The 22,691-nt window shown below is 37.3% G+C and overlaps 1 protein-coding gene across 1 annotated transcript; it reads left to right on the top strand.

Annotated features, from left to right (window-relative positions):
* Positions 1-8,736: 8,736 nt before the first annotated feature.
* On the top strand, positions 8,737-9,237 carry LOC138329931 (uncharacterized). The gene has a single exon (XM_069277215.1). The coding sequence runs from the start codon at positions 8,737-8,739 to the stop codon at positions 9,235-9,237; it is 501 nt and encodes a 166-aa protein (XP_069133316.1).
* The last annotated feature ends 13,454 nt before the right edge of the window (positions 9,238-22,691 follow it).

Genomic DNA, 22,691 nt, shown 5'->3' with positions numbered 1-22,691 from the left:
ATTATGGCCCGAATCAATTTTGTTCGACTCTACTAGTTCGACGCCAAGAGTTCGAGCCAAACGGTTGTTTAACGTCCGGAATAACGGCAGTCTGTGAAGTCCCAGACATTAAATGAATTTGTGTGTAAGAATCATGTGATATGATGTACTTCAAATATCGAGTAAATAGCGCGATCAGATATACAGATAAGGCACGCTCAATTTTGTCGACCTGTACCCGCTCAATTTTGTCGACCTACAGGTCGACAAAATTGAGCCAACGGTTTTTCGTCGATAACGGCAGTCTGTGAAGTCCCAGACATGAATAAATTTGTGTGTAGAATCATGTGATATGATGTACTTCAAATATCGAGTAAACAGCCGCGATCAGATATACCATTAAGGCCCGCTCAATTTTTGTCGACCTACAGGTCGACAAAATTGAGCGAACGGTCGTCGACAAAATTGAGCGAACGGTTTTTCGTCGATAACGGCAGTCTGTGAAGTCCCAGACATGAATAAATTTGTGTGTAGAATCATGTGATATGATGTACTTCAAATATCGAGTAAATAGCGCGATCAGATATACCATTAAGGCCCGCTCAATTTTGTCGACCTGTCCCCGCTCAATTTTGTTGACCTACAGGTCGACAAAATTGAGCGAACGGTTTTTCGTCGATAACGGCAGTCTGTGAAGTCCCAGACATGAATAAATTTGTGTGTAGAATCATGTGATGTGATGTACTTCAAATATCGAGTAAATAGCGCGATCAAATATACCATTAAGGCCCGCTCAATTTTGTCGACCTACAGGTCGACAAAATTGAGCCAACGGTTTTTCGTCGATAACGGCAGTCTGTGAAGTCCCAGACATGAATAAATTTGTGTGTAGAATCATGTGATATGATGTACTTCAAATATCGAGTAAATAGCGCGATCAGATATACCATTAAGGCCGCTCAATTTGTTCGACCTGTCCCGCCGCTCAATTTTGTCGACCTACAGGTCGACAAAATTGAGCGAAACGGTTTTTCGTCGATAACGGCAGTCTGTGAAGTCCCAGACATGAATAAATTTGCGTGTATAATCATGTGATATGATGTACTTCAAATATCGAGTAAATAGCGCGATCAGATATACCATTAAGGCCCGCTCAATTTTGTCGACTACAGGCTCACAGGTCGACAAAATTGAGCGAACGGTTTTTTTCGTCGATAACGGCAGTCTGTGAAGTCCCCAGACATGAATAAATTTGCGTGTAGAATCATGTGAGATATCATGTACTTCAAATTATCGAGTAAATAGCGCGATCATGATATACCATTAAGGCCCGCTCAATTTTGTCGACCTACAGGTCGACAAAATTGAGCCGAACGGTTTTTCCGTCGATAACGCAGTCTGTGAAGTCCCAGACATGAATAATTTGTGTGTAGAATCATGTGATGTGATGTACTTCAAATATCGAGTAAACAGCGCGATCAGATATACCATTAAGGCCCGCTCAATTTTGTCGACCTACAGTCGACAAAATTGAGCCAACGGTTTTCTTCGTCCGATAACGGCAGTCTGTGAAGTCCCAAGACAATGCAATAAATTTGCGTGTGTAGAATTCATGTGATATGATGTGTGACATTACAAGACCACGTGACCACCTAGCTCATTATCTCTGAACTGTAGTCGACACTACCCGTAAGAATCACGACCAAAACCAACCGATAGCGCTAAAAGCTACACGATTCGTTAGGTGGGACTTACTTTTTCATTCATCCAAAGCAATATCCTGACGTATTATCAAAAAAAAAAAAAAAATGGCTGCACAGATCCTTTAAATCAATTTTAAGACTTTTAAGAAGTAGTAGCAATAGGTGATATATGTGATAATGATGTTATTAAGTATATTTATGAAAATAGTAGCTATTAATGTGATAATAGTTTCACATCAACCTTATGGTTTGTAGTATGTTGGTAATGTACACAGTTTGTAATACTTTAAGTCTATGATTTAATTACTGCAATAGTAGTTAATGTGATGATAGTGTTCAATATTTTCCCCAAGTTGTTGATGTATAAAAGTATATAATGCTAAGTCTTATGACTTACTGCAGTAGTACCTAATGTGAAAGTACATGTAGTGTTAATATATAAATTATTGGTTTCATATTTTAATTTTATTAACAAGTTGTTTTTTTAATTATAAGATGCAGGACTCAAATCATTCATAAGAATATATATATATGTCATTAATAATTCAATATGTAGTTTAAAAGTCTTTCACAATTCTAGTCTTGTAAGTGATGATCATTGTTTAAAAGAATAACAATTGATTATATTTGCATGAAGTCAGAATATAATTTGTATGTTGATAAAGGTTTCTTGTTGTTATTTGTTGAATTAAACGCCTAGAGAGTGTTCTTGGCTACAAGCTATAGCATCTTTCCATTATTATTTTCACTAAGTTATATACTGATAATGCCATTGAGATTTCATTTTGATAGAAAGAAATTTTTATCTCACATTTTTCCAAAATGTAATATAAACAGTGTTTATGTAAAATTGTGAAAATGAATCAATGTTTCTAAGGCTTTTTGCAACTTTTACAAGCAGTGTAAGACATTATGCTGAGATCTGAGAATAATAGCATAATGAATTCTCAATGCCATCATATGGGAATTTGTTTCCCTCAAATTGTGCCCCACCCCCCTGCACACCAAGACCTGGATCCGTCCCTGTATAAAATATATAGTGCATAGGAAGTATTTGTATAGATTTATGTTAACATTGTAAGCTAACGTTATTTATATGCTAACTAAACCTCCTATATTAATTGACAAAAACGACAAGATTTTAACAATGGAAACATACCGTGTTTAAAGTTGTATTGCTGCTAATTTCACTGTAACGATATGTAACTTAAACATTTGATATTTAAACGTTGACATGTAACTTGATGATTTAGCTCCCCAAAAGCATATGTCGGCCTATAAGAGAGCCGAAATCTAGGAATCATATATTCCTGGTTTTGAATAAAGCGCCTTCAATCACCGCCATGTTCAGTGACTTCGGGTTTTGTCGGATTCCTAATCGTATCACGTGACTGACGTTCGACACGACCTGCACGTGGTGAGGCAGGTAACTAGTGTAAGCACACATGTGTTTGTTTACGTTTCCCTTCTGGCCTATATGAGCAAATCATACTGGTATATGTCCACAGATTGAGTATTTGAAACATCCAATTTACACATTACCGTAAAATGTTGCGTGTATCAAATATTGTAATGTGCGAGCATTATTTTCTTTGTAGATAGAGTAGCTAGTAAAGCAGGTGAACGGGTATATTTTGAGCGAAGGTGTAAATATCACATGTCAAATTTTACTTTACTAGCTACATAATCATACTAACAGAACACCTAACACGGTAATATAGGGATTGGATGTCGCTTTTATGTTAACCTAGCTGCAATATTGTAGCTCAAAAGACTTTTTGACAGAAAATGGTGTCGTCTTTAGAGCTACAATTGGTGCCTATTACTGCTAATGGAGCAAAGTAATGATTATGCAAACCATTATAAAACGTTTGTTTGTATTTTTATCGTACTTGTTTGATATCGCTTACCTACTAGGCAATAAAACTGAACCACATAAAATATCAAATTCTCATCGAGGCATTATTATTTAACATATTACATATGAAGGTCTTTCTGAAGGGAATGTATACGGCAAGTCCACAAATTGTGAATTTGACGTCTTGTGAGCGGTACGGTAGATATTAAGAATGGTAGTTATGTTTGTTTTGGACAAAAATAATATGTAAATGCATGTATATGCATAAAAAAAATTGGAAACCTACAAAAAAGTATAGAAAACTATGCCCGAGTGATTTACGGAGGCAGTGCTCCACTACGACACATAGTGACCAATTCGTACCCGACCAAAAGGTAGTAGATCTAGGCCGGGTACGCATATTCGTTCTAATGTTAAAAGGATGTATTCTTCTGTGGTTTCAGTCCCGTTTAAGTCTCGTTTCGACATAGATCAAAAACGTTATGAGATTTTCAAATACGATTTATCAATATCTGTAGCATGTGGTCTGTAGCAAATTTTATCAAAAAATTACATTTCTATTTTTAGTAGATTTTTTTACACAGCGATTTTTAGAAATGGCCCATTTGGCGGCCATTTTGAAATTGTGTCTTTTTTGGCTTTGAAAAGAGCCATCGTTTTCCCATTTTTTACTTAAATTGTTTTTACTTAAATCATCACCGCGTCAGCATTTTCAGCTGTATCGAGTTAATTTTTGCTGTTAATCTTCACTGGGTTCATGTTAATTAAAACATTGAACATTAATGTGTGAAATGATACACTTTTGTCACTTTATTTTTACATTTAATGGTAATTTGAGCACTTTTATTTTTTAGTCAAAAATATTGAAAAATAACATATATTTAAATGGGGCAAAAAAGTAAGCACACGGACACCCCATTTTTCTGCCTGATTTAGAAAGAACAACCCTTTCCCTATTGATATGCAAACTATTGACAAAAGTTTAATACCAGAACTTTTTCTATAAAGTATTAAATTTGACAAAAATGGCTGAAAATGGTGCATTTTGGAGCTCAAAATTAAGGGGTAGGGGTAGCATATGTTGTTATTTTGAGAAAAAATATGACTCTTATTTATCATAACTGATATATTTTTAATGAAGACTACTGGAAAATAAATTCTACAAACATCCATACATATCAAACACCTCATTAGGAAATTATGGCTTTAAATTCTAGTGTATGTGGTCAAAACGGCGAAATTCCAATAAAATCAACTATTTTGTCATTTTGGTATCTTTGAGTGACAATAACTCAAAAACGAGCACACGGACATATGTTTTTTCTTCCATTTTCTTTCGTGGTATGAACTCCTCTTTCCAAAAATTCACATGAGAAAAAAAGTTTAATACAAGAAAATTTTGACTTCTCAGAGGAGTACATCCTTAACCATGCTTGTATATTGAATATATTCTTAGAGGAATTGCTCCATACAAGCATGGTTAACATAACAGCGATATCCAATCCCTACATTTACACTCACGTGATTTTTTATTTATATTTTATGCAATAACATCGTCATTTGAAAGTGACGTAATTATTCAATAAAAGTCAGTCATAAGTGGGAGGAGCTTCCTCCAAATGATGACTCTTCACATAACGTAGAATTATTCATCCGCGACGACAAAAAAGTTCGATAAGTCAGTGTAAAATAAACATGAGAAATAAAATAACTTTCAGAGATAATTTTGTCTAATCTGATTAGGTATTTAAATAAGTATTTATTTTTAGTATAAGTTAATACATAGCGTAAATTATTTACATAAAGTAGGCCTATTTGTACTCGGCCACATGTGTACGAACATAGTGACCGTTAGGTTGTGCAGCGAGGCGAAGCTGACGCACGCTTACAAACTGGAGTTTGCCGAAGTTGTCAAAAGGCAGATGTTCAAGTAGCTCAATGTGTTTAAGATTGTCGTTTGACTTCTTGATATTACATCATTGGGAGCCAGGTGAGCTTCATCGATTTATTGAACAACTTCACTTGTGTTAGATGAATACTGTACAGGCCTACACTATATTTATGTGACGCGTAACTGTCAACATGTGGATTACTAGCGGTGCATGTTTTATAATACACATTATTAAAAGCCTCAAAGAACCCAAAGACGAGAGGATATGTTTATAACTGACCATCCAAAAGACTCGATCGTAGGACGAACACAGACACAGAGGTAATGTTTACATTTGACAACCATCATTTTGAACAAAAATGAAATCATTGAACGTCGTCGGGATATTTTTCCCCGTTTCTTTACTGTTGATAAATTGTTAATTCGTTTTGACACACAACACTATAGGCCTACATGTGATGTGTGTCAAAACGTAAACAAAGCCATTTGTTTCTTTAAAAAAAGTATTCCTTTTACCTTGCATAGAACATTTTCTTACGCAAGTTCAAAGTTTAATGTTACCATGCAGTTATGGTAAACAAACTCGGCTAATATTTGCCTATAGTGAACAAGCCTAGCAAGTGTAAATATATTGAAATGGAATCCTTTATTGTCAAATACACCGAAATATTAAGCCAACGGTCAGAGACTCACGGGGCATGCCGACTATGGACAGGAGCCCGGTCAAAGGAGTACGGTATCGTCCGTTACAGACACCCAGTCACAGGGTGTTGGAGAACGATTACAGCACAGAGATTTGTGCTGATAATTGAAAAGCGTGACTTTAATTTACCGGCTAATTTTGATGCATCGCATTTGTGTCATAACAACTTGTGTGTCAATCCCGAACATTTAAGCTTAGAGCCTCATTATGTAAATAACAACAGAATTCACTGTAAAAATATGAACAGATGCACAGGACATGGGGATTTATATCCTAATTGCTTGTTACAGCATTATAGAAATTATTGAAATTCGTCAAAAAAACAAGATACTCCATCTCAAAACCAAGCTAAGAGGAAATCCCATCTTAACGTGGAAGCACAAAAATCAATAACAAAAAAAACCCAACCAGAAATGGAATTTAAAAAAAAATGGCAAACTACACCAAGTAGAAAACTATCGCCCCATCAGCTTAAGGTAGCTCCATACTTTTGGGAAAACCCATGTCATTTTTTTCTAACAGGTCTTATTTTCTTGCATTTTTCATGTAGATTTCAATTCTGTAAAGATAAATGGGTGTTCTCGAACTACTTTTTGAAATATTTAAGCTTGAAATATACCATCAATGCAAATTTGTTGGCCGAAAATAGAAAAATTCATAAAATTATGTTTTCTGTAATATAAGGGTGAATGTTGTCTCGATCCTGTTGATTTTTTGTCCTAAATTTCTAACGATGGAACAATATACAAAACTCTTGTATTTTTACAAATGCTTACTATTTTTTGTTATTTTCCAGGACCGTTTCTATACGTAATTATCATGTTTTGCCATATTTTCGTGCGTAAAAAATCAATGAATAGGCCAAAAAGGAAAAGAAAACCCATGTCAATTTCATAATATTTGTATATGATATGCCGAAGATAATATATTTTTCAAATATCATATAAAAACATGGGGTCCTCGATCAAAATTTCACAATTTTGTAAGCTTGAAGTTTGTAACTCACAACCCTACCCCCATTTCATCCAGTGCTAAGATGGGTCATATTTGACTATTTTTTGAAAATCATGCAGCAAAAAAAAACATTCCACATCAGTTCATATGTTTTTGTGATAGTATATATGGTTTATGTCTGTTTGTTTTTATGATTTTCTCCAAATTTTGTGTTTAAAGGAAATCCGTATGCGATTTTTTTTAGAATTCCGGAATTTCGGTCTGGCCGGATCCCCTCTTATCATTTATAGCGACGAATTGCACTTCCGGTGTTTGAAAATCCATTTACATTTACGACAGGAACGGAAAAACCTCTGAGATAGCATATAATTTTCACTTCACTGCTTTTATTTGATTTATTTGATGATTTTAAACATTTAATATTATATGTAGACAATTTTCATCTATTGAAAAAATATCCAGGTGGGATGTCGTGGCGTATCGGAAACCATTCCGGAATTCAAAACAACCTCCGAAACTTCCGGTATAGCGTCATATGAATTGGCGCAGTTTTCAAAAGTATGGACCTACCTTAACAACAATTCCAGGCAAGATCCTTCAATTTTGGTTGTATAGCTCTTACGTCCTATTAACAGCCAGGGTCATATAAGGACGTGCCAGGTTTGTTGTCATGTAAGGACGTGCCAGGTTTGTTGGTGGAGGAAAGCCGGAGTTCCCGGGAAAAAAACCACCGGCCAGTGGTCAGTACCTGGCAATTGCCCCACATGAGATTCGAACCCGCATCCCAGAGGTGGAGGGTTTGTGGTAATATGTCAGGACATCTTAACCACTAGGCCACCATGAAAATGGTAATATGTCGGGACATCTTAACCACTCGGCCAAGAATTATTAGAGATGAAATAGTGAATCACATTGACCATAATAAATTATTCACTGAACATTAACACGGCTTCATGACAGGAAAATCATGTCTAAGGAACCTACTAGAAGTAATGGAGAGTTTGGCCGAAGCCATTGATAACGGAGAAAATGTTGATACCATCTATTTAGACTTCAGTAAGGCATTCAACAAAGTTCCTCACAACCACTTAATACATAACTCCAAGGTTACGGGATAATTGGGATAGTCTGGTTACAGTAACTCGCGGTACCCTAGGTAGTGTACTAATGTCTAACTAACCATTATCTTTGTGTGTTCAGGTAGCCGTCATCCTTTGAGTAAAGAACAGACTTTATAAGAAGGAAAGTGTTGAATTATCATTTATGACGGCTACCTTCACATACAAAGCCTTGGCCGATCAGTCCCCACAGCATGTCCGTGCAATGATGACAGTATGTTGGCTTGTGAAATGTTTTCTTGATAAAGAAATGTCCATGGCCATGTTCGTCCGGGTCTACACCACAATGTAACATGTTGTTATCCGCTAGGCTCGAGTTCTCCATGGAGGCTGATCTGTCAGTGGGGATGAAGTTTTCCTGTTGCGTGCTCGCTCTACTTTACCTCTGCCATTACACTCGAACGAAAACCGACATATTCACAACAAACACTGCGAGGAGATGGACAGACGGTAGCAAGCACAGCTGACGAAACCATCGTATCTTCTCCGACACTATGATACATCACGACCATTTGCCGAATCTGTCATAAATGACATTACGAAATCGTCAGCATCTCCGCAAGTTCACTCCCTTCAACACCACCTCGCCTTATGCCGCAGTTTCGCCACCCATATCAGACGTACGGCCATCTAAGGTGATGTTGCCTTCCGATGAAATTCCGTCTGCAGCTGCAGCCCCACGACGACAAGGTGACCAATCGCCGCCTCCACGGACGACACAGGCCACGGCTCCTGTATCACCACCGGCCCCACTCCCCCAACTGTCACCACATGTGCGCGGGACACCGGCTCCTATGAGTAGCATGACAACACTGTCACAGGGGGCCACTCTCCCACCAACACCACGTCGGTTAAACTTTAATACAACAGGTGACCATGACAACATCCCTCAGCAAATTGAGCCAGTTGTAACGCGAGTACCACGAGCTCTCTCTCGACTTCAGCCACACAACAAGCCAGGTATAAAGGAACTGGAACCACACGGACCTCGTCATAGTGCAGGAGTTGTACCAAATGATTCATCGCCGTGATATTAACTCTCATACATGTGCATGTGGACTTCAGGACAAGACTATTATTTCAGTTTTATATGTCCCATAAAAACTTGCCCTTGGGGGAGGAGATAACTAACCATTATCTTTGTGTGTTCAGGTAGCCGTCATCCTTTTCCATATTCCTTCAGTATCATCCATGTATTGAATTTTTCAGCTGGGGGGAGGGATGTACTTTTTGTAATCTGCAACTTGTTTAAATCATTGTTTTATAATTATGTTGTTTCATAAGTTGATTTATGTTGTAATTAATATGTTATTTTCTGAATACCTGTAAAATATACATGCATGTTCACTGTATATGTCATGATGGAAAAGTATTTCATCCTTTGAGTAAAGAACAGACTTTATAAGAAGGAAAGTGTTGAATTATCATTTAATGTCCAGTCCTATTCTTGATCTATATTAACGATCTGCCAGATGTCGTTAACCTACAGGCATTTGGCTCTATAGACATTTTTATCTCTATGTATATGTAATACTGTGACACAGTATTATATATATATATATATGTCTATAGAGCCAAATGCCTGTGGTTAACCATAGTGTCATTAAACACTTTGCTGATGACTCTAAGCTGTTTAAGAACAACGGTACTGTCCGATATAAACAGCATAGTCAAATGGACTCGAGACTGGAAAAGTACCTCAATATTGGTAACCTAACACAAAATTCTGTTGACAAGTATTCACAGAGAAAGACCTAGTGGTGACATTTAATACTTCAGCCAACATATCTAAAAAAAAAGCAAATAGTATCCTAGGTCTCATTTTTAGAACTTTCTTATACATGAATATAACTATGTTCTTATCACTCTACAAGTCTTATTAGGCTCCATTTAGAATATGCAACTCAAGTGTGGTCTACAATATTAGTGAAAGATATCTATTGAAAATGTCCAGCAGACAGACACCAAAAGAGTACATACTATACAAGACCTACCATGCCGCAAAAGACTTCAAAAAGAAGAGAATGAAAAGATGTTGAAGTGTATAAAATATTAAACGACCTGTCCAAATTAGATAAGAATTTATTTACACAGTCGCTCACTAGAACTAGAGGAAACTCTATGGAACTATACAAGAGTAGGACCTCAGTAATGTTTATATTAATGTTTATTATAATAGCTTTTATATAGTAAGTATTTATTTCTCCATATTCGGAGCATTATACCAGTATAGATGGAAGTACCTCCATCTCTGGAAATGTTCCATATTACAATAATGTATTCAAGAATCTAGGTAACTATTTCAGTGTAACTGTTTGTATAGCCTTTGTAAATCTCCATGTAACCAGTACCTGTACTTTGAGAACTTGTGATTATAATAAATGATAAGTTGATTTTTATTCCTCACTTTGTTCTTTATGGAGTAGTGCTAGGCTGGAACCGAATCCCTTATATATTACATTTACTTAGCGATTGCTGAAATACGCAACCCGACTCGAAAAGTTACACGGACAATTCGGTCTAAGAGTACATTAAAATTCGCACATATTTCGGAAACAAACCAGTTCTAATAGAACTTAGATTAGTTGGTTTTACTGTCATATGCCAGAAAAGCTCGCTGTAGTGATGGTTCAAACTTGCTAACTGTCCGTCATTACACATATATAGTGGTCGGACTTCTTATACGCTGAACCCTGGCCTTTGCCAGTGTAGTAAAGAAATGTTTGTCTAGAACTACTCAAATCGCTAGATGCATGTTCTTGTCTAAATATAATGTCATTAACTCCCCAGTGGTAATGTATTGCACTTGTTTAACGTGCGTGACTTTGGCTCGGGTATGGGTACAGCGTACATGTTGTACCTGCTTAATCGTATTGATCAACGATTTGGAATTTCAATCAAAATACTTAACAATGTCGTGAAATTTGTCAATATTTCTTGTTATATGTTTCATAAGGAATGTAGAACAATACATTTATGTCATATTTTGCTTTATAAATTATAGTTATGTAACAGAATAAGCCTCACTGAATTGTCCCTTTAAATCTTCTTTGTATACTGTACGTACTATTACATTAACACTTTTCTGTTTGTGATAGTTGTGCTCATTGTTATAGCACACTCTACTGGTGCTGAGGTCAGGAATCTAGCACCCTTGTTACTCGGGTTCTTTTTTCGAGGTTTTTTGGTATACTTTATGAGAATTTTGCTCAGATTGCAGTTGAGGTAGAGAGTGCCTGATATCAGGGGCCACAATAGGAGATGCACTCCATTTTTTTCATACAGGAATCACCCAACCCATTATTTGCCGTGAACAGCACCGTTAAAATGCACACTAATATTCTTGCTAAATAACACATTTTTTGGTGTAGCAGCCTGTAAAACATTGGCTAGCTATTCCTATGATGTAACTTTTGTCAGTCATATCTTTACAAGCAATTTGTGCTAATTGTACCAGGTATATTACAGTAGACAATGGAAGATTTATTGCACCTGTTGTCTACTTGTACATTAATCAGGTGGGGCCCGTCTCAACTCATTTATTTCCCTGGCCTTATTTGCGTTGCACCTGCTGGTCCCATAAATGTTTCTTGGAGGTCAGCATGCATGGTCAAATTTGGGACTGCAGGGTTTTGCCCCCTTTTTGGCAATTTAATTTTTTTATACATTCTATGCCTATTTGACACCTAACTACATGTTTTATATCATACATGAAACTGAAACATAAAACCCCTTATTGTAGATATCAACTTCTGGATTGTCACATGTCCTTGTGTGAGGAAATAATTTGCACAAGATCACCGGTTTAAATTGTATTTAACAATCTGTTACCATGACTTCAGATGCTAGGTTTTTCAGATGCTAGGTTTTAAATGTTATCTTGTTTATATTCAGGTCTCAAGCCCTTCACTTTGACTATACAGGGCCTAAGGAACTTTACACTACCAGGCTAGGGTTTCCTTCAGATGCTGGGAAAACTACTACCAGGGCGTGTCCTTACAGCTAAAGAATAAACATCAGGACTCAGTCTCTTCCAGGTGTGAGTGTCTTTTTCAGGTGAAACCTTACTTACTCCATGTTCTGCACATATTTTACCCTTAGTATGGTGTACACTGCTTTTGAAACCTAGATTTCATTTCTTATACCTCCTGTTCAGAGTCAAGTCAGGTTGAAATTTCCCTCTGAAATGAATCTAAACAGTTCAATTAAGACACCTTTTTTTACCTGGATCTGTATTAAACACATGTGTTCTAAATATTTTAAAAAAGAAAGTGTTTGAAAATTCAAAATGGTCTCTGCAGAATTTGGGCAAAATATTTGACCAAGAACAGAAAATATGTGTAGTAGTGAATTTTTGTGAAATTTTATGTTTAGACAAGATAGAGAGCAAGCAAGAGAGTAGTAGAGAGTTTGATGCAGTAGGTTAATTATAGTGTAGTGATAAGGGCAGGCATGAGGACAAGTGATAAGGATGATAAAGGGCAGGTGTAAGGACCAGTGACAAGGAGTAGAGTGGAGGGTCACAAGCGGTCCAGTGGCTTAGCGGGACAGAGAATAGATGTGTTTTTGTAAGAATTTAAATGCTTAATTATGTTAGATGTAGATAGCTTAGAATTGTGTATGATATGTCCTTAGATTAATCAATTGGTATAGTTTTGCATGATACAAGTAGATAAAAGATGCAGTTTAGGATAAATTAGTATTAAAGGTTTTTGTGTCTCAGATAACACAGATATTACATGTATTTGACATTTAAACTTAAATAACCTCAACAAACAAACAATGCCTTAGACTTTATAATTTGCAGTTGATAGAGTAGAACATTCTAAATAATTTGGTGTGCATAAACATATGATTGACTTTATAATTAGATTGTAAGAATGGAATGAGTCCCATACCAGTTTAACAGGAAAGTGGAGGAAAGTTACAGAGTGGATGTTTGGAGGGTCATCTTAGGGGCAGTTCGAGTGAGAGAGATAAAAGTGACAAGTCAGGTGTGAGGGGTAGATTTAGATTTTGGATTTCATTCGGAACATTTGAACACTACAGTAATAAAGGACAAGAAATCAACAACCTGTCTTCAGCGTTATAACATATGGCTCGATTTCATTTCAGAACCTGGATTATTTAAAATAGAAAAAGAAGAATGCATACAGACTTGCAGTCATTGTGTCACAGTTTATGTATGAACCCTGACCATTTTATATTAAAGGCCCAATATCCGTATTTTTCTTATTTTTTCATGATTTAGAAGAATGTTGAAAAAAAAATCCTGTTGTAAATCATGCAGAGACAGGACTGAATCGAAGTCAAGATGAGCGATTATGATTTGGAATATTTTGATAAAAATCAAATAAATATTAAACATCGCTAGGTGGGTCCCACTTAGTCAAACACACCGAAGTTTGCCGACATTGTAACGTCGTTGCCAAGAACGTCATGTGACTACCGTAACTACGTAACGTCTGTACGAAATCTTCCGAAAACGGGTCATGAACTTTCCGATTTCCGTTCCGCAATAATCGTAACTAGTTCTATGACGACCAGTTTAAAATGAAGGCATGTTTACATGTATCGACTTTCAACAACTACTGTACCAAAGCTATTAAAAAACATTCTAAATATTTGTAGCGTTTCTCCAAAATACGATAGCACTTAGGCTATGACGATGCGAGACGCTATTGTATATCTAAGTCCGTGATGGAAGGTGACTACGGCAGGGAAAACTAGAAAACGTCACTTTAAAATTCACATAATTTATTCACATAAACATCCACGTAATGTAGTTCACAATAAATCCATTAGGAACACACACACTGGTACACTGTTTCACTTAAGTTCACTGCTAGGTGATATCCATAATTACAAAGTATTCAGTACATCCCAAATGCAAGTATAAATCCCATAGTCACAAACACACGAAGTGTAGTAAAGTAATCAGAATTAAAATAGCTGATCCTGAGATACGTGGAGTAAGTCCCAAAATTTCATGTAATCTCTCTTTTCTTCACGTGCACCCCCTTTTATACCACTTTCATACTATCATCTAATTGGCTAAAACCTCAATCCGTCCATCTTCATTCTTACGTTCATTGGCTGAATCTTAATATGATTACGTATTTCTACCTACTTCCATCCCCCTCCCAACCTAGATCTAATTGGCTGGCCGGAGTGACCACTACCTAAATTTAGCTCTCTGTTACTATTAATACGAACACCTTACGCAACCTGTCCATCAAACTGGACCCTAATACACAGCCCTAGTCGTAAACAACTCCTTATATGGAAAACGGAATGCGGTGCCCTAGCTCCCTTATACGTAACGACCCTAGATGGGCACGTGCGCGTGGCCACCTGGCCCCTAACTGTCCTATGTATGTATATATACACTATACAGACTGCATATATATAAACTAAAACTATGAACTAAATAGTATAAAAACTCTTATTTTAACAATACAAATAAACTTTAACTTTAACAACTAATAAAAATTAAGCGTGACATAAATTTCCACGCTACACTACCCCCAACTTTTCAAGTTTTGTCTCCGACAAAAGTTAAGGTTCATTACATCTATAACTGAATTATAGTTAAACAATGGTATCAAATCAAAATCAGGTACAGCAAACATGGAATTTTATTCGAGGAGTAACCCACGCTAACCACGGAAAAGATATCTATTACGCGCTATATCCGGTGTACATAAATTATTAAAAACCACTTCCGCGCGCAATATCCGGTGTACATTCCGTGATACTATATAGACGTCCACGCGTATTCGTTGAGAAAATACCAGCTTCGCAACAATTTAACACGTTTTCCGCGACGTGGATATATTCGCGCACGTTTCATATATCCACGTTCACAGTCACTGAACTATTTATATTTATGATGAAAGAAACATGTCACACAGTCAACTCTGATTCACATAATTATTTCAACAATAATGATCAACATGAAATAGAAGATCAACATAATAAATCCAACAAGAGAAAATGTCACATTTGGAATGAAGTAATCCACTCATGGGAATGAACACATATACTTCACTTAAAAGTTAAAAGTCAATCGTTCACGAAAGTAACCTTTTACGGATATCGCACCGATAATCCGGACAAACTTCAAGTCTCTGCTCACAGATAATCCATATGTCACATTGTACACTTGAAATAAGTGTTGACATATATTGTTCACTACACAAATTATAAATCCACGTAGAATCACTTTTAAAATAAGTGTCACGTAAGTATCATCCACGTTAAAGGAATGTCACATTTTCAATAATCCACAGAATTGTTCATCACTTGGATATCTTAGTGTCACTTATATATATCCACATAAAATGAATATCTCACATAAAATCCACCGGATTAGTTAAGTTCATCACTGATATCTTAGTGTCACATATATAAATCCACGTACAGTAATGTGTCAAATATTAATTCACAAAATTGTTCATCACTGATATCTAAGTGTCACATATATAAATCCACGTAAAGTAATGTGTCACATATTAATTCACAGAATTGTTCATCACTGATATCTAAGTGTCACATGTAACTTTGCGCGAAAGTCTATTATTTCAAAAATGTTCATTTCAAAGTTCTTCAGAGTCATCTGGAACGGCCACCACACATTAGGTCATCATCAGCAAAACAGGTAATTTCAAAATGTTCATCGTAGCCCAGCCTTGTTCCGGTACTGCGACAGGCATGGTACAAGTACGTGTACACACACAACGTACAGGTACTTCTTCCGGTTCGTCCATTTTATTTCAACAAAAATTGGGTTTCTAAGGCTAGCGCTCTGGATGGATCACCACCACAACATTATCTTTGGAATCAGCCCATGTTGATGTGTCTCCTGGGTACTGGTTGTAACAGGTTCCAGGTCACTCTTGGGACATCACAGCTCATACAGCATGTAGTTTCTTGCCTCAGTGTTCAGCATAAATCCCCCCCGTGTGGACGTCTGGATTTCCAAAAGTTGAAGTTAACCATTTCTTCACGTCACCAAAAGTTTCTATTGTCTACCACCAAGCTTTACATTGCTTGGTATGACCATGTAGACACTTCGCTATTAATGCGAAGTTTTCACCAACTTCCTGACATATGGTTCTGGATCGGTTTCTGATGATTACATCTTCAGCGTTGCCTCTGTTCTTGAAGAATCAGTCCGGACGCCATCCTGGACACCACATGTCACAGGAACGTCACTTGTCTGCAGAACAAGTGACACCTTTTTATAGGCCTTCAACTTCAAATCGGCACCGTCAGGTATCTTCATGCATGACTGCCATCAATACAAGTTGTCCATCTTCTGACTGAAATTCTTCCCGTACACAATAACACAGTCCAGATAAAACACTGCAATGTTCCACTGTAATCCACTCAGCGTTTTCTCAATAATTCTGGAGAAAGTGATCCAGGCGTTGACCAAATCAAACACCATCACTATAACATTGGTACAATCCACCTAGTGGAATAACGAAGGCGATCTTCCATCTATCGTCTTCACTGAAAGGCATTTGATGATAATCCATTTGTAGATCCACAGATAAACACAACACAACTTTAATATCACACACCAAGTTGACGTCTTTACGAATAAAATACACAAAATGGGGTTTCCTCACAACGACGTTTTTAAGTCGACAACACTGTCCGGCAACTGTCCCAATTAAAATACAATATACTCTCCGATTCCCTCTATCAATCATTGTGGTTTATTGCATGGCTATAATCCCTCGTCCAATACTTCACACTTGTCGAGGTATTCTCTCCATAGTGCTTCCTTAAACAGCACGTGATCCATTGGCTTGATAGACTGTCTTAATAACGATAGTTCCCGAATGATAAATTTTGATAAAATCACTACCACAAACAACGTGTTTACATCGGCTGTCTTACACAGGGAAAGGTCAGGCTCCAATACAGGACGATCCTCATAGCACCGCTATAGAGATCTTCGGATATAAAAATACGTCTCCGGTGTCAACTTTCCAGTCCACCATATTACGCACTTCCGTAGCTAAATCACACATTATTACATTACACATTACTCTGATTCCGAGTAAGTCGTACTCTTCTTCCTGTTTGCAGTTTCCCGCGGAAGAAATAATTTCACAAAACTCATTGTGTCTGTATCCCTGTTAGTAGCACATATTGCTGGGTACAGTCTTAACTCCGTTCCTCGCCTGTATTAGTCCTCCATTCCCGCGCGGGCGACGCGCGCGCACGGCCTACTGCTCCAGCAGGGACACATTTGACGGAATTTCGCGTACATAATTCCTTCTTGTTTAGTTACTCCTACTGAATATCGCTTCATCTTGGCTGTTTGACGACACTAATTCACTATCGTCCACTAATCCCTGGGACATATTTGTCACTATGTCTACCATCACGGGATTCTGAATCGAATTCACTATCACAGAACACGTGATACACAACCAGAACACTAGAGTTCCAAACACTTTAAACTCTTTTATGAAGCACGTGATAATGTGGTTTGGGTATCTATAGTACACTATACCCACAGAACTTGCCAAATACAGCAACACAATAATCCATCTTAGAATGAATCCCTTATATTGATGTTCCGACTTGCGTTGATTCGCTGTCCGTGAACTCGACGCACATATATCACAACTCACTGTAGTCCCTATAGGTGCAACACTCGGAGTAGAGGTCATTGATGATATTTCAACATCCGAATCACGGACTGTCCGAGGCGAATAATAAAGTACATCAGCACTCATCACTTCACTCTGGTCGAAATTATAATTGAAATTTCGACGCACATGCGGAAAAGTGAGCCCTCGCTGAAATGATCTCTTCGATGTTTCCGAAATATCCATCATCACAAATAGTCACAGATATAAAATCCAAAAAGTTCACATTTCCCCTGCCATAATCATGGTAACTTCCATCCCACCGCTGCCACCATTTGTAGCGTTTCTCCAAAATACGATAGCACTTAGGCTATGACGATGCGAGACGCTATTGTATATCTAAGTCCGTGATGGAAGGTGACTACGGCAGGGAAAACTAGAAAACGTCACTTTAAAATTCACATAATTTATTCACATAAACATCCACGTAATGTAGTTCACAATAAATCCATTAGGAACACACACACTGGTACACTGTTTCACTTAAGTTCACTGCTAGGTGATATCCATAATTACAAAGTATTCAGTACATCCCAAATGCAAGTATAAATCCCATAGTCACAAACACACGAAGTGTAGTAAAGTAATCAGAATTAAAATAGCTGATCCTGAGATACGTGGAGTAAGTCCCAAAATTTCATGTAATCTCTCTTTTCTTCACGTGCACCCCCTTTTATACCACTTTCATACTATCATCTAATTGGCTAAAACCTCAATCCGTCCATCTTCATTCTTACGTTCATTGGCTGAATCTTAATATGATTACGTATTTCTACCTACTTCCATCCCCCTCCCAACCTAGATCTAATTGGCTGGCCGGAGTGACCACTACCTAAATTTAGCTCTCTGTTACTATTAATACGAACACCTTACGCAACCTGTCCATCAAACTGGACCCTAATACACAGCCCTAGTCGTAAACAACTCCTTATATGGAAAACGGAATGCGGTGCCCTAGCTCCCTTATACGTAACGACCCCAGATGGGCACGTGCGCGTGGCCACCTGGCCCCTAACTGTCCTATGTATGTATATATACACTATACAGACTGCATATATATAAACTAAAACTATGAACTAAATAGTATAAAACTCTTATTTTAACAATACAAATAAACTTTAACTTTAACAACTAATAAAAATTAAGCGTGACATAAATTTCCACGCTACATATTCTTTAATATATCTTAATTTCAACTACATCGACAAATACTAACAATATCGGAGTCGAATTTAACTTGAATTTTTGTTGATAGTTAGCTTTAGTGTGGCTTTAACAATAACAGCATTGATTAAATTCATACTTGATTTGAAAATGTGATTCTTTATTTGTCATTTGAGGGGTATTTATAGTTATTGTACCAAATTTATCCAACTACCACCATGTGGAGGTTCCTGTTTAGGTTGCCATATACAGATGTATATGTAACATTTTGTATTACATTTGTTTGGTCAATTTAGAATTTAAATGTTCTTATAACCCAAATGTCTAATAAATGTCTCACTTCTATTCACTATAGTTAAACCTGAGGTTGATTTGGTGAATGGGAGGTATCTATTGTCTCCCTTGCATTGGTGAATGGTGGGATCCAGAGGTTGATTGTCTCCCTTGCATTGGTGAATGGTGGGATCCAGAGGTTGATTGTCTCCCTTGCATTGGTGAATGGTGGGATCCAGAGGTTGATTGTCTCCCTTGCATTGGTGAATGGTGGGATCCAGAGGTTGATTGTCTCCCTTGCATTGGTGAATGGTGGGATCCAGAGGTTGATTGTCTCCCTTGCATTGGTGAATGGTGGGATCCAGAGGTTGATTGTCTCCCTTGCATTGGTGAATAGTGGGATCCAGCTGACCTCTCCTGTAGACACACTTCCGAGCAGACTTGGACATTTTTGTGTGCTCCTTGTGTTGTTAACAGCTAATGATACCAGGATTATCTTCCAGACCGTTGGTTTGTATTCATGTTCCCATTAATAAATTTCCTCTGTGCTGAGTTAATTGAGCTTGTGCTTGACCTCCCCACACAGAATACCACTGGAATTTGAACCTTCTGCTGTATATCTTTGTCAGCAGTGTTTTCAGTGTCATAATTGTATTGTTTTGTCTTCCCTCAGCATTTCATCCAAGTTCTGATGATTTGAGAGAGATACATTTAAACATTGATCCCAATATTTTTTACTTCATTGAAATATGAAAAAAAACTAATTGCAAACTGCTCTCTTGCAAAAGATAAAGTAAAAAAAATATTGCGATCAATGCTTATAATTAATATTTAAAGTACATATATTTAAAAATAAAAACATATAAATATACACTTTCACTGATTTAATATCGGATTATTTTTTAACGAAATTAATAGGGACAGGGACAATGCCACTACCTTGTGATGTGTACATGACGTCACATTTTCGCGCCCTTTTTATTGTCAACATGTACTAGGCCTACCTGTATTCAGTCCGTAACAATAACACTAGCCCGGTCTGTCAACATGTACTAGGCTTACCTGTATTCAGTTAGGAAAAATGACACTAGCCCGGTCTGTTAACATGTACTAAGGCCTACCTGTATTCAGTCCGGAACAATGACACTAGCCCGGTCTGTCAACATGTACTAGGCTTACCTGTATTCAGTCAGGAACAATGACACTAGCCCGGTCTGTCAACATGTAGTAAGGCCTACCTGAATTCAGTCCGGAACAATTACACTAGCCCGGTCTGTCAACATGTACTAGGCTTACCTGTATTCAGTCCGGAACAATGACACTAGCCCGGTCTGTCAACATGTACTAAGGCCTACCTGTATTCAGTCCGGAACAATGACACTAGCCCGGTCTGTCAACATTTACTAAGGCCTACCTGTATTCAGTCAGGAACAATGACACTAGCCCGGTCTGTCTTTCAAAAGGAAAATGTACGATTATCGAAAGTGGAATGGGACAAAATTTCAGCAGACAAAATGTTCTGACTGTGAGAGGCTGAATACTGGATCATAGATGCCTGTTGATGGCACCTCGAGCGTTCACTAGAGTATTTTTATGGTATTCTCTTATCATATTGATATCTGTTCCCATGCTTTTTGCTCTGTTTTGAACATATTTTGTTGTAGCTTCAGCATTAAAGGGCCTCCTTTGATATTCTTTCTAGATGAAGCTGTTTCCCATTTGATTCCAGGCTCCAGTCTGATAAAAACGTTGAGTTATGCAGTACTTTGCTTGTGTATATAATTCAGGTAGCTCAAGGTAGAGCATGTTTGAAATAAACAAGATCTGGGTTCGAGTCCTGGCCTGAATTTATATTAGATATTGCAAACCCGACACTTTTCTCAAGTTTCATATGTAGGTTCCTCTAGGGCCATAGTTGGGCATATTGTGTTTTGGGACCGATTGGCCAACAAGATGGTCACCAGGCTGCCATCTTGGATTTTGGTAGTTGAAGTTTGAAAAGTAGAGAAAAGACAAATCTTTGGTGGTCGCCAAGATCTCTCTGGGATCTCTTGTTTATGGTAACTTAGTGATAGGCCTATATTGACACTGGTAAATTCTTATGTAACATTCACGTATTTTTAAAATTACTCTTTTAATGCAAGCGATATTAAATCCTATAGTAGCAAGATTGTCAGAAAAATTTGAACTAACATTTAAACTGTAAATTTGTAGTAAACAAGTAATGCCGCTTTCCTTGCAGCATTTTAATCCCCCACTTAGTGTTCGATTTTGACCTTCTTCCTTCTTCCATTTGTCTTCTGAACCTTTTTATCCCCCGCCCAACGAAGTTGGCGGGGGATATACAAATGGGTTCCGTCCGTCCGTCCATCCGTACGAATGGTTTAATGGTTTCCGGAGCATAACTCTAAAACCAGTAGAGACATTTCCACGAAACTTCATACACACATTGGTCTTATGGTCTAGTAGTGCCTTTTGCTATTTTTAGGTTTTCATTTTTTGCATTTTTTCCATTACCATGGAAACATTGCTGAAAATATCATATTTTTGTACCAGGTTCGTTTCCGGAGCATAACTCTAAAACCAGAAGAGATATTTCCACGAAACTTCATACACATCCAGTTTTATTTTTAAAAAACCACGTGTAGTTGAAAGATAAACAAAATGCTAGCCAGTTAGAGTTTTTAAAGTAAAATCATGGTCGACATACACGACATGTTGTCAAATATTCAAATTGAACACGACTATTGCTGGTACCGCATCACTTTCGCGATATTCACGTTGCATATACATGTAGCATATACACGGTAGAATTTTGTTTATCTTTCAACAACACGTGGATATTTAAAAATAAAACCGGAAGCGAAGTTGATTGGCTGCCGTTGGCTCTACTAAATGTGTATACGGCGGCCATTACAAATGTGTGAAATAGAAGGGTCTCGGAAGTATTTCATTGTACACAGTTGTTTAATTTCATAAATGGGATGTAACATGGGGGCAAAGATGTACATAAGATCCTAATATAAAGGTATGTGTACGATTTCCCGGCATTGCATGGACAATATATTAGAAATATGTCGCTGACGTAGCGTAGGCCAAATCTGGCCTACGATTTCACATTTTTAAGAGGTACCGCGAGCTGACTATATATTAGGCAAAAAAAAAAAATTAAAAAAAGCCTAATAATATAGGCAGGTTTAGCGGACTAGGTATGGACTAACTATGCAATGAACTTTTGAATTTATTTGGCCTTATATTTCTGTAAAGGTATCTTTGAACTTGTTGTTTAGCAACAAAATAGTTCCAAGTTATGTATGGGCGAAAGCTTCATGTTTACAGTGATATTGATATTGAACATACATGCACCTAAACTAAAT

The sequence above is a fragment of the Argopecten irradians genome, chromosome 8 (genome assembly GCF_041381155.1).
Source record: "Argopecten irradians isolate NY chromosome 8, Ai_NY, whole genome shotgun sequence".
In the NCBI taxonomy this organism is placed as follows: Eukaryota; Metazoa; Mollusca; class Bivalvia; order Pectinida; family Pectinidae; genus Argopecten; species Argopecten irradians.
Note: the sequence above shows the minus strand (reverse complement) of the source record. Positions and strands in the feature narration are given on the sequence as shown.

What these genes read in the sequence shown, in the direction of transcription:
- LOC138329931 (XM_069277215.1), top strand. Translation starts at nt 8,737, where the DNA reads ATGACATTACGAAATCGTCAGCATCTCCGCAAGTTCACTCCCTTCAAC.